The 13,744-nt window shown below is 45.2% G+C and overlaps 1 protein-coding gene across 6 annotated transcripts in view; it reads left to right on the top strand.

The window, feature by feature from the left end:
- The window catches only part of COL5A3 (collagen type V alpha 3 chain), a 167,503-nt gene that overhangs the window by 51,951 nt on the left and 101,808 nt on the right, over nt 1-13,744 (top strand). For 5 of the 6 annotated variants that reach the window (XM_053289671.1, XM_053289670.1, XM_053289675.1 and 2 more), the window contains 7 exons: nt 1,018-1,149; nt 4,672-4,857; nt 7,346-7,393; nt 8,665-8,706; nt 10,200-10,262; nt 10,504-10,578; nt 11,530-11,613. In XM_053289671.1, the coding sequence (XP_053145646.1) occupies nt 1,018-1,149; nt 4,672-4,857; nt 7,346-7,393; nt 8,665-8,706; nt 10,200-10,262; nt 10,504-10,578; nt 11,530-11,613 (630 nt within the window). Of the gene's footprint in view, nt 1-64; nt 233-1,017; nt 1,150-4,671; nt 4,858-7,345; nt 7,394-8,664; nt 8,707-10,199; nt 10,263-10,503; nt 10,579-11,529; nt 11,614-13,744 lie in introns of those variants that run through there. The other variant, XM_053289672.1, reaches the window with a different exon arrangement.

Below are 13,744 nucleotides of genomic sequence, written 5' to 3'. Positions count from 1 at the left end.
TCCCCCAAGATTCTAACAGGGGTTTCCCTGCTTACGTGCAGGGGCCATACCCTGTCAATCAACTATATGCTTTGTTTCATCTTTAAAACCATCTTAACCTTTTAGCAAACACATTTTAACAGAAAATCACACACACAAAAAATATTATTGTCCCTTTTGTCACAGCTCATATGGACTTAGGCATCTCGGACTCAGTCATATGACTTGACCCACACCTGAAGGGATGACAGCAGTTGAGTTATGGAAGCCTGTCAAGATGTCATTTCAGGTTCTGGAGAGGGAAAATGTTAGCAATGTGGTGGGACAGGGCAAGATTCATAGCAAGGTTCAGAGGTCTACCTTTGACTGTATTTTATTTATTTATTATAAAATATACCCCGCTTTTTAGTTTTAAAAATTTCTCCCCTCATATATGTTTGAGATTAAATTGTATAAAACCCAGTGTATTTTCCAAGCTTTTGACATTGTTAGGTTTTTTTATACCTCATAATCGTAAAATATATACATGCTCCTAAGGATAAAATCATATGGGATCTGAAACAGAGAAATTGTCTTCCTGCTGCATTCCCTAAAATGGTGCTTTTGTGATCTGTTGCTTTTCTCCTCATTGGGTTTCTTTGCTCTATAATACTCCACTCTCTGATCTATCAGTCACCACCCATTAGCTGTCAAGTGCTACCTCCTAAGAGTTTGGGCCTCAGGAGATCTTGCAACCTTCATGCCAGTGGGCTTCAGGATCACAGTTTGTTTTTTATATTCAGCCCCAACAGAATCCACTAGGTTCAGAGGCATGGATGGCTCTAGCTGCTCTAACTTCGAGGTACTGAGCTCCATCAGGCCTGAAGCGTTTCTTACACCAAGATTACCTTTGTTGGCTTTTGGCTGCTTGCATATTTCTAACCCTTGAATAATGCGTCTGGCGCTGAATGTGCACTGCTAAAATTATAATAACAAATAAACAGTGCACCGGTGAAATTCCCCCCTTTAATATTTTATTTCCTCTCTGCCACTCTCAAGTACGAGACTCCAGCACGAGCTACTCCTACAAAAGCAGCAACTGAACTCTGGGAGGAGAGTCCTGATGCAAAGACTGGAGCCATTACCGTTACTACTGTCACAGTCAACTTTAACCTTACTGACAACTATGAGGTAGGGGACTTTTGATCTCTTTCAGGAATGGTGTTCTTTCTTTCCTCAAATCTGGGTCTTAGAATTCCTGAAACTTAGGAAGAGAATGTGAGGCAGTGGTTTGGATGGAGAGAAAGACTGGAAAGCCTAAGAGCCAAGATTCATGGATTTAGTGGAAGTGGGGTGCATGCAATTGATCTACAACATGTGGAACATCCGTTCTGGGATCCTGCACTTCAAAGTGCAGAAGAGCAATCATACGTTTGAACACTCTTAGAAGTTTTAAAAAACCTCCGTGTTCATAGAAAATGGGTATGTCAAGAAGGAAGATTCTGGCCCATCCTTCCTGATGTCCTAGTTTCTGCATGCAGGGATGTCTGAGGCTGTGGAGTATTTGGACATATGATTGTCTACCTGCATTCTGAAGTGCCACAGTCCCTGAGAGGCTGCACCATATGTTTCTTCTTAATGTGTAGATCAGTTGCATCACTCTTTCTAATGTTGTGGGGGCACAAGGCTGTAGCTCAGTGGTATCTTGAGGTAGGAGGGACTGGGGAAGACCCCTGTCTGAAACCCTGGAGGGCCATTGACAGTCAGTGTAGGCAGTACTTTTCTCCATGGACCAGTAGTTTGACTCAGCATAAGGTAGCTTCTTATGTTCATTAGGGATGTGCATGAAGCAATTTGGTGGTCCATTTACGGACCACTGAACCGGTTCGAAAGTCTGGTGTTTGGACTGGTTCGGAGGTGGTGGTGGGGGTTACCTTTAAGGAGAAGGGAGGGTGCCCATCCCCCCTGCTGCTTTCCTCCCACCGGCGCTGTCTCTAAAAATGCTGGTACGGGGCTGCTGCGTGCCTCCTTGCAGCCTTGGTCAGCGTCGTACTGAAAGTGGCTGGTGCGCTTATGCACGTCACGCACACACTGGCCACTTCCGGTACGATGCTGACTGGGGCTGCAAGGAGGTACACAGCAGTCCCGCAGCAGCATTTTTTTGAGACAGCACCAGCAGAGGGAAAGTGGCAGGGGTGGGGATGGGCACCCTCCCTGCTCCTTAAAGGTAACCCCCTACCCGCTTCCCGGGAGTGCATGAACCCGCTTGTGCACGTCCCTAATGTTCATCGTTATGTTCAGTTCTGTGAATCATGGAAGCGAAAAGGACTTCATGAATGGAGTATCCCTAAACCTTGCCCTAAGACGATCCTCTACACCTCCATTTGACATTACTGATATCTATGCCCCACTCTTTCTTCAGTTCAGATAAATATTTTACCATCGTTATAATCCTGTAATGCAGCTTAGCTGAGAGAGAGTGACTTGCCCAAAATTACCAAGGTTGGACACAAACAATAGTTTTAAGGGAGAAAACAGACATAAGTTATGGTGAGGCTGTTTTATACTCTAAGCCTCTTCATTGTGTTCATTTCAAACATGCCTGTTCCTCTCCAGGGTTAAGTTCTGAGGGGGCGGGGGGTAGTTCTGCAAATGGTTAGCAAAATCCAGCAGTGCATGGAACTGCTATGGTACACCCCACTCCCTGGATCAGTTTTTCACAAAAGCTTTTTTTTTGTGCGGGGGTGGGGGGGGGGGGGCGGAGGTGATGAATGAACAGATACATGGATAAACATTAATGCAATGCTTTAAAAAAAAAAGCAGACAGCTCATCTAAAGCATGGGAAGAGGGGCAAGACAGATGAGTGAGCCAAAATTTGATTCACTGGTATGTACACTGGTATGTAGCAAAGGGCTTACCCCACAGCTGAAGGATGCTCTGTGAACTCTATTTTATTACATCTATCAGCACCTCAAGAGTGTTGGAAAGTGGTTTAAGTGAGGCAGCAGTTTCTGTGTTCCGCTCACATATTTCTGTTGACCCACCCTATTGTATTTGAAGTGGGTCAAAAAGCTGCAGAACATGTTTAGAGAAGGAAAAGCAGGAAGCGGGCATGCTCCAGAGGAAGAGGTGTCTCTCTTTCAAACTGCCTTTATCCCTCTGCAACAGACTATTGTCTGTCTCCAGCTTCAGTGAGCTTCATGCTGAGCAGGGAAATGAACTTGGTTTTCCACCTAGCTCTCTGGTCACTGCTCCATGCTGACTTGTTATGCAGCATCCATATCAGAGACCCAACCTCTTCTCGAACATATCAAAAAGAAATTCCACAACCATCGCTGCAGGCTTATTTTATTGTGAAATGTCTCTGATGGAATATGCTTGAACTGGCAATGTGTCATTTCCTCACTGCGGGAACTTTTGCTGGAGAGTCCCCTATCCCAGTAGGTTTTGCATGTGACCAATAGTAGTTCAGTATTTTCAATTATTGCTGGGAAAATGCAGCTGTACTTTACTGCAGTTTCCCCTGGGATGATTGAAAGAGACAGTGCGAACAGTTCTAGGTTAAAGTGTAGTTCCTACTGTCTGGGGCAGAAACAATTGGGTAGTGTCCTTTTCAGAGGCAACATTTTCTATACTCTCTTATTCAATGCAAGGGAGTATAGGAAAGCTGTTAATTTTCTTTCTCAGCCCGTGTGTGAAACAAAGAGGAATATTGCTAGTTTATTCTCTCTGGCAGTGCAAATACTGTTTACTGTTGAAATAAACATGGGAATAAACTACTATTCTTTGAAAAGAAAGGAATCGATGCACTTTTCTCCTTGACATGTAGCTTCAATTTACATTCCTGTGGTTTAAACACATTGCTCCTTCTCTTATCCCCTGGGCTGGTTCACACACAGTCTCATCGGGCACATTCTACAAATGGGCAGAGCATGTGACCTTGAGCTCATGCACTGCATCCCACCATGCATAGAACTCCTGGTGTGAATCTATGCATTTTCATTTGTATTGCCATGATATACATTTGTTAGTTACAGGGAATCTATTCAACATGTGATGAGGGGTCTGTTTGCATTCAAATATTCACATGTAGTGGTTGGGTCATACTGTAGGCTGGTTCACACGATTCTGACTTTGGGAGCTGTGCATGCTCCTGTTTTCCAATCATCCGTGAGTGAAAAGCAAGTTAGGATGGGGAGGAAGTGATCATCTGCTAAGCAGCAGCTGGGTTGAAGGGCTTCCTTCTACCTTGCAACTGTACCCAGCTCTTTAATGAGGTAAGAGGGAAAACTCTTTGACCCTGCTGCTGAGCAGACTGTCGCTTCCTCCCCCTCCTATTTTGCTCCTTTTTGCATGCCCGGCTCCCAAGCTTGGTAGGATGCATCTCCTATCCTAATTAGAATAGTGAGAACAGCTCTGGTATGTTCTGTGCAGATTGTGGGGTGAAGCATAAGCCTGAGGCTTGCTCTTTTCTAGGGTCACTAGAACATTCACTTTGGATTGTGTGTGTACCAGCCCTTCCAGAACTAGCTGAACAAAAGCTCTTTTCTTTGAAAGGGAAATACCATGCAATCATGCAGTGGAGAAGAACCAGTCAACCAGTGTAAGGAAAGTGGGGTCCAGAGGCTATTGCATGAGGTTCCTGGAATTCAGAACACCCAAGGGGTCTCTGTAGTGTTCCACTTCTCCTTCACTTTCCTCTATCCTGATAGGACCTTCTTGGAGAGGAGTATGTAATCAATGAAGACCTGGATGCCAATGGAACATATAGGTCTTATGATGAGAGACTTGACTACAGTCTCAGGGAATATGAGGACTACTATGATCGAAGAGATGGCAGTGAAGAAGAGCGGTATGACCCAGCTGAGCGAAGTGAAGGCTCTGTCCAGATCCCCAAGGTAATGGCTACAGAAACACACCTTTGGGTGAGTCTTTGCTCACCTCTACTAACTGGGCGCCTTTTTAAAGTGGCAACTCTTTTCTATTTAGCAGGCGGAGACTAACTATCTCTATACAGCACCTCTCCCATGGCGGTTGCTGGTGTCTCCCTTGTGTTTCTGTTGAGATTGTGAGAGCTTTTGGGGCAGGAAATCCTTTTGCTGTGTAAACTGCTTTGAGAACATTTTTGTTGAGAAGTGGATGATGATAATGATAAATAATAGTAATATTAAATGGCTGATACACTTTGCAGCCATCTGGTGATGGAAGGAGGGAGGCAAGTCTGCAAGGACACTGTTCATGTGCTGAAGGCTTTTTCTTGCCCTTCCTACTTGTATAAAAATGCTCCAAGCCCTGTCCGCTGCGCAGGAACACTGAGGGCTCCTTGTGCATCCACAGTCCTTCCATTGGCAGAGGGCTGCGGAGAACGTCATCCAGTAATAATAAGGAATAAGAACGATGCCAGTCTCAAAAGGGGGCAGTCTTCTGGTGCAGATGTGCATTTGCATGCAATGCTCACTTGAGCCCTATTGACAGACGAGTGAGTTGAATATTAGCCACTCTAAAACCATAGGCATGTCTGTTTCACCCTGAAATTCACTAAGGGTGCTCTCTTAATAATAGTGTTGTGAGGGTAAGGATTCAGGCGAAAGAGGTTCCTATAATACAGTGATTCTCAACGTTGAGTCTCCAGATGTTGTTGGACTTCAGTTCCCATAATCCCCAGCCCCAGTAGCTTTCAGTTGGGGATTATGGGAGTTGAAGTACAATCACATCTGGGGACCCAAGGTTGAGAATCCCTGCTATAATATTAACAGCAGCTACAAGGTTTTCCACAGAGCTGCTCTGGCTGCTCCAGATCCTTCTCTGCCCTCCTCACCAACCAAGTGCCAGCTGTCAGTAGGCCATACTTCTGTGATGGAATCTTGGCCTTTAAATCAGCCAATCATGGCAGAGCCTCATGAATCAGGCTCATTACAATATCTATGTATCAGATTCAGAAAGCAAGGCCATAAATAAAGTCATTCTGCCGACTTGCCAAAGCCCAACCCTAAGTGCCCTTTTGGAAGAATTGTAACTCTCAGCTTGTTTATGCTGAGTTTTGGAGCTCAGAGTTAACCTGATGAGATGCCATGTTGTCTTGTTCTGAGGGTATTTGCTTGTTTTTGCTTTGTTGCCTGCCCTGAGCCTTTAGGATAGGGTAAGCTATATGTTTAGAGAAATCTTGTTTTGGCCATCAGTATACACACACACACACACACACACACACACACACACACACACACACACCCTCTGAATTCTCACATTATGAGTTGGGAATGTCAGTTGGTTCAGTTGCTTCTGCTTCATTCACATTCTCTCAGCCCTGAGAAGTACGGAGCAGTGTTTTTCTTTCAACAGAGAAATCTCTGGAGAATCTGAGTATCTTGGTGAAACATCTCTTTCCTTACACATTTACAGATTGGGAAGGAAGCAGCAGCCAGCACACACAGTGGACATCCCATAACCAACAAGTCTAAAACACATCAGCTTATTTTAAGCTTCTCTTATAGCATCTCACACAAACAGAATCACATCTGGCCCCCTTACCCTTTTAATTTTAGGCTTCATAGTTGGTCTCCATTCTGTGTGATTGAACAGTCATAGTAGGCGGTCGAAGGTTCCTTGTTCAGTAACGGTCAAATTATGCATGACTCTAAATGCATAATTGTACTCCCATCTTCTGTTTTTTTTTAAAAAAAATAGCAGGGTGTGTGTGTTTCAATCTAGATTGGGACTGAGATGGTGGTTTCTTTTAACTCTTTCCCTCTGCACCGTGGTCTCAATACAATTGCTTCTGTAGCAGTTGTTTAATCTTAAAAGGAACCTGTCACTGGCTCTAAAAGAAGTTTCCTCCCCAAGATGAACAGTAGTAAAGGGTGGGGTTTCATAAAGACTGTAGTGCAGCAGGAGGGTTTAATCTACCCACAGCCCACACGCTGTGGTCCCAATCCAGATCACCCCTCTCCACTGTAACTGCTATGAAAAAAGAAAGATGTGCGGTGGCAGGAACACGGTGTGTAGTTTGCCCCAATGAGAATTCCCAGTGAGAGCCAGCGTGGTGTAGTGGTTAGAGTGCTGGACTAGGACCGGGGAGACCCGAGTTCAAATCCCCATTCAGCCATGAAACTAGCTGGGTGACTCTGGGCCAGTCACTTCTCTCTCAGCCTAACCTACTTCACAGGGTTGCTGTGAAAGAGAAACTTAAGTACGTAGTACACCACTCTGGGCTCCTTGGAGGAAGAGCGGGATATAAATGGAATAATAATAATAATAATAATCAATCAATCAACTTGAATTTCTTTAGCAGTGGGTCCCATCCTGGTCTAGGGAGAAGGCAGTTACTCCATGCTATGCATGCCAGATATGTCCGTCATTGTGACTATTTATTCCCTTTGTCTGTTCCAGGAAACAAATCTGAAGGGAGAAAAGGGAGAGCCAGCAATCATAGAACCTGTAAGTATGATATTTGTTGTGCCTTGGCATTCTTATTCCTCTATCAGTGCGAATGGGACCTAATTTTCACTCTTGAATGACGGTCTGAGATGTTTGGTCCGTCCAGTTTTAATCCTGAAGGAATGAACTTCTCCAAAACTAGTGCTTTTCAAAGGGTAGTGAAGGTTCAAATAAGAAGTTACAGTGATATTTTGATTGTGTTGGCATTTGCCAGTATTAATATCAGAAGCAGTGCAGCATAAAAGGCTAAAGTTTCCCTTCTGGGATAGAGATTGGAACCAACAGTTGGGCCCTAAACAAAGTTAAAATTATGTTATTAATAGCCTTTGAGAAATTTGGGTTTACTTTGCTTACAGGTAAGGCTGTGCAAAACCTATTCCTTTATTGTTGTAGACCTTCCTACATGTGGGTGTTGCATATTATATACAGTTATCCGCAAAAGCAGATATGCAATGCAGACAAGGATTGTGGTTGTGCATTGTAACCACAACTGAGCATCCTGTTCCCCATTAAAAAAACACATTCCGAAGTATAGTTCTGAATCACTGCTGTGAATCTCATGCTCACTTTATTTAACTGTGCATCAGGTTGCCTGTTCAAAAGCATAGACACACGTACAAATTAAGGCAATCTGTATGATTGTTTCACATCACATGTGCTATTGGCCTGATTCTGCAACAGCTATGGCAATTAAGCCACCACTTCTTTCATTGATCCAACAAATATTCACATACCAGCTGCCTGTTCTGGTCTGGAATGATGTAGATATGGCTGTTACTCTGGAACATAGGAAACTGCCATATACTGAGTCAGACCATTGGTCTATCTAGCTCAGTATTGTCTTCACAGACTGGCAGCGGCTTCTCCAAGGTTGCAGGCAGGAATCTCTCTATCTTGGAGAAGCCAAGGAGGGAACTTGAAACCTTCTGCTCTTCCCAGTGCGGCTTCATTCCCTGAGGGGAATATCTTGCAGTGCTCACACATCAAGTCTCCCATTCAGTTGCAACCAGGGCAGACCCTGCTTAGCTATGGGGACAAGTCATGCTTGCTACCACAAGACCAGCTCTTCTCTCCTCTGGAAGCACAAAATAATGGATATTTGTGGCATCCTGATTTACAGGAATAGAAAAGTATTTGTAAGGATGTTTAGAGAATATAATCTATGTTATATTACTTTTGGTAACTTTGTAAGTCACCATTCCTCTCTTTGCCAAGCTCTTCAGTATTAACAGCTGTGCCAAGTACATCAACTCTTTTCCTTTTCCTTGTAGGATCGGCGTTTTGAGGGGCCAGCTGGATACCCAGGTCCAGTGGTGAGGGAAGCAGTTAATACATGGGTATCTGGGAGAGGGTTGGTGAATAGTAGTCTGGCAAACCAGAGGTCCTCAAGGTGGTTGTTGCTTGGTGTCACTGGTCTACAGCCATTCTAGTATTGCATTAACATAATGCTATTGCGCTAGCACAATGCCATTGTGCAAAGAAAGGAAGTCTGTTTCAGACTAGTTTTTGTGCTAGTGGAAGATGTTGACACATTGCACAATACATTGTGTAATGCATTGCACAACAGGTTGCCCAACAGATTTTGCAATGCCTTGCACAATGCCTTTCACAGCACATTGTGCAGTCTTGTATGGCTCCATCACAGAGCACTGCAACTTTGTGCAGCTCCGCCAGCTTCTTAAGTGCATGCAACTTCTGTTGTGCTAGCGCAACGTAGTCTGGATGTCAGTCACCATTCACCTGTTACTTGCTGTTCTGTGCTGGGGAATTATAGTACCTTGCACCATGTGAAAGATTGTGGGTTTTTTAAAAAACAAACAAACCCGTGAACTCCTTTGGAGTAGGGAACCATCCCCCACCGCCAATTTCTTTGCTATGTAAACCGCTTGTGAAAAGCAATGTAAATAAATAAAACTAGCTGACTTGGCACAAAGCATCTGCACCCCTAGTTCTCCCTGTCTCCCCCCTTTCAGCCCCATTTCGTTCTCCCCGCACCAGCTCATTCTCCCTTGGTGGCCAGCCTGCCTGGCCACCGCTTCTCCTCTGCAGCAGGCAAGCGGGCCTGGCTGCCACTTCTCCTCCACCCGTCCATCCCCGCTGCCACCTCCTTCCACCCGCCTGTCACCATTTTCTCCTCTGGCCAGCCTCCGCCACCGTTTCCTCCCCCCAGCCGGTCAGCGCCACCATTTTCTTCCCTCCCAGCCGTGGCTATCTGGCAGCTCTCCGAACTCTCGCAAGAGCTGCCATACATGGTATTAGCCATGGGTACGTCTTAGAGAATTAAATATATAGATGTCTGATAGGCATATCTGCACTGGCATTTCTAGCACTGATGGTTAGATGCTGTAGCATTAAACCAGATCCCTAGGAAGCAGTGGCTGACATCCCAACCACCTGTGTGGCTACACACCAAGAAGAAGCATTTCTGCAGTAGACTGCTTCCTAAGCTGATTGCTCAGTGGGTGGGTGTGCAATTTTTGCCAATCTCTCCTTCCCCCCGTAATGCCCTGTACCACCTGAAATATATGCGCCTTAGGAATACTTCCTGGCATATGGCCGCATGGTTGGTGGGGATGTTGGTTAGTATCTGCAAAAGACTGCTACTGCATTTTATGGACTTCTGTGCAGATTATATATGGACTCTGAGATTCCCATGGTCTGTTCACTGGGTTCAACCCGGGAAGGGTTCAGTGGGTTCAGGCATACCGGCTTGGGGATTTCTGATGTTACATATTTTGGAAGATGTTTGGCATGTGGGATTCCAGTGGGTGATGCCTATTGTCGTTTTCTATTTATCTCTTCCCAGGGTGAGACAGGCCCAATGGGACAGGCAGGGCCACCAGGATTTCCAGGGGATCCTGGCGAGTGGGTAAGCAAGTATCTATGCATTTCAAGTGGAATTCAACACCATCTACAGCCTGGGGATTCCAGATCTTCTAAAAGGATGGTGGGGGTGGGGAAGAGAGGTTGAAGAATCACCGGCATGCTCCCCTTTCAGTGTACCTTGTTGCTGGAGCTAGGAGACAAGTCCCAGCTTGATGCACCTCCATCCTAGCCCAATATTTCCTGGAGTTGATTGACACATGGGCCTCTCATCTATTTCTGCACAGGGACCACCAGGGCTCCCAGGCCTTCCAGGAGCTGATGGCATGCGTGGACCTCCTGGGACGATGATTATGTTACCAGTAAGTGATACAGGGTGTGCTGGGGAGCAGAAGACAGCCATACTATGAAGCAGCAAGAGTCAGTCCCTTTTAGAAGCAGATTCCAGGGGGGTGCCATTTTCTTATCTGTCTGGCACTTTAAGACAGACGTGAGCTCCCCTCTAGATCATGAGCATATCATTTTGACTGAATGTTGCAGATGGAAAAATGTCTAAAGGAGACACCAACGGGATCTAGAGAACAGAGGACAAGTTCTTTAGGAAAGGGACCAAATGGAGGTGATACTTAAGAACAGGGAGGTGATATTGACTGTGGCTTAGTATGTAGGAAGCCCAGGCTATTTCTGGGCTTGTGCAATTCCACCAGGCACATCACGTTTGAGGACAGTCTCTTAGTTTGTTCAAAGACTGAAGAGCTGGGCTCATCCATCTGTTAACAAGTGGAATGTTGCAAGCATTCAGCTGATGAGCACATGCTAAAAAGACATCCTGAGCTTTCAGCACCTTAAAAATCACACTTTTTCTGACAAGTGTAAAATAGTAGTACAGCAACCAAAATGGAGAGTGAGCTTAAGGCAGGAGCAAATGGTGACGTTGCCAGCAGGATGCCAATGAAAACAGCATCCCTTTAGTGAATGATCCATCCCAGGCTGTCATGTGGCTCTCTCCCATTACATCACAAGTTTCCACACCCTACCAGAAGCCACTGGGAACATAGGACAGGGGTGGGGCAACTTGTAGCTTGATGGGGACAAGTTGGGTGGCTAGTACTTGCAAGCATATGGGTTGGGTTGAATTTATTTGCCATAGGAAGGCCATTCTGGAATGCATTTCCATGGTGGCTGTAGCATATGTTTTAGCTCAAAAGTCTACTGATTAATCTTGCTGTGACCTCACCATCCCATAGTTCCCTTCACAAATCTGCAAGTGCAAGCCATGCAACTTGTCCTCAACTTCATATATCCATTTCTAGTTCCAGTTTGGTGGTGACTCACCTAAAGGTCCTTCAGTGTCCTTCCAGGAGGCTCAGGCCCAGGCCATTTTGCAGCAAGCCAAGGTCAGTATTTCGGGCAGGTGTGTGTGTATCCTTTATTTAAATAAATTATTTTCTCATATAACTGTACAAATAAAATCGAGTAATAACAAACATAACAATAACTGAACAAGCCTACATAACCAGTTGTAGCTCAACTATGAATAACAAAGCTTTATACACCGTTGTCAGACTAATCTATAATAAGCAATACCAAATAATTACATCCTTCTATAAATACGTAGATTAGACTATCCACATGTATAACAATCTAGCACCCTAAATTAAATAATCGATAATGTTCGAACTTGCATCATATCAAAAGTTAATAAATTATGGAGCTCTTCTCATGATCTGTGAGAAGAGCTCCGAGGTGGTCTGCGGGGAAGGCGGATTTAGCCTACCTTCCCTGCAGACTATTTCCTGTTCTTCTCTGGGTGGGTGGATCGCCCGTCCAGATGAGCGGCAGCTCAACCGTGGCTCGCCCAGCAGCTCCGGGGGTCAGAGTACTGGGACGTGCCACCCCACCCCTAGGAGTCCAAATAATGCACCTCATGAGTGTGTGGTGCATTACTGGGATCCCCCCTCCCCCCGAGTATGCCAGCTGCGGCTGCAAGCAGCCACGGCTGACACACGATCAAAAAATGAAGTTAAGGGAGTGCTCACTCCCTTAACCTCATTTTAACGAGAGGCTGCTTAGGCAGGTTTGCCGCTGTGTAGCCACTGGGATCAGGCGTGAACGTGGTGGTTCACACGAGTGTGTAAAACCAGGCTGGGCTCCCTTAGCTCAGTTTTGCATGCTCGTGTGTATAGCCTCTATATGTTCTAAATTAAATGCTTATCATTTCCAAAGTTAGCAGCCCTAACATCCAGTTTCTTCTTAAAATGTATGTGTGTTTCCTGACCCTGCTCTCAGAATTACGCTTGAGCTCTTTGGCTGTCTCTTATTGTCTATCTGCTTAATATCATGTAATCCATGAAGCCTCCTGCCTTATGCCCTGCTCCCTTCTGAATCTAGCGGTCTACTCTGCTGCCTTACACTTGCATTCCCTCCTCTCATTTAAATAATAACGGTCGACATGCTGCGCAGTATTATGCATGTGGTGGAATGTAAGCTTCAAGCAGTTTCCCCAAGAGTACTGTTGCGCAAACACACAATTTCACAAATGGAGTTGCACAACAGTGCAGTCCTTCTAGATAAAGGCTGCAGTGATGTGCAACTCTATTTGCATAATCATCACACCTGTACAACTGCACTCTTGTGCATCTGCATGGATGTTACAGTCCTCCACGTGTACTGTATAACATTACGCAGTATGTCAGTTAATATCACAGGACTTCAAGTAACTTGAAGATTATAGATTGTATCCAAACTCTGTCTTCTGCGCATGGAAGAATTTCCAGTTGTGTCAGCGTGGGTAATTTTTGCTGATCGTCCCTTCTCTCTCTATCCCTCCATGCCACAGAAAATTTGGTTCCTTAGGATCCTCATCCTCAGGAGTGTATGTTCAGGGATGCAAGAGGCTGGAGACTGGTGAAAATTGCTCCTCCCTTGTACAGTTAGAAGTACTTCCAGAAAACATAGTTGGGATACAACCTATATAGCCCATCCTCCAAAACAAGACCTACCAGACACCAAACCATCACAGCCACAACTAAAGTTACCATCTAGGCAGAGTATTCATCTGAAAATGAGGTCACCCTTATAGGATTATGGTGTAGCCATGCCCCAAGTCTCGGTGACGGGGGCATTTTTTATTTTGCATTCAGCACAGTCCACGTAAATCGGAATTATTCCAGTTTAACAAATGAGCAAACTGTGGCTAAGAGAGTGTTACTCGGCCAAGGCCAATCTCTGAACCAAATGGTCAAGTCCCATTCATGCACAGAATTGCAGTCAGGGGCGTAAATACTATTAGGCAAGGGGAGGCGGCTGCCTGGGGGTCCCCATGCCTCAAGGGGCCCCCCAGAGGCAAGTCACATGACTATATATTGTGAAGTGTGTGTGTATCAGCGAGGGGCCCATTTTAAAATTTTGTCTCTGGGCCCACTCCAGCCTTGTTACGCCCCTGATTGCAGTATAATCACGAACAGAGAAAAAATGAAAACCAAGCAACGTTTTGCACATCCCCTGCTTTCTGCTCCCTTCTTTCAA

Source organism: Hemicordylus capensis, chromosome 2 (assembly GCF_027244095.1).
Source record: "Hemicordylus capensis ecotype Gifberg chromosome 2, rHemCap1.1.pri, whole genome shotgun sequence".
Taxonomy (NCBI): Eukaryota; Metazoa; Chordata; class Lepidosauria; order Squamata; family Cordylidae; genus Hemicordylus; species Hemicordylus capensis.
This window is presented reverse-complemented; position numbering and strand designations above follow the sequence as displayed.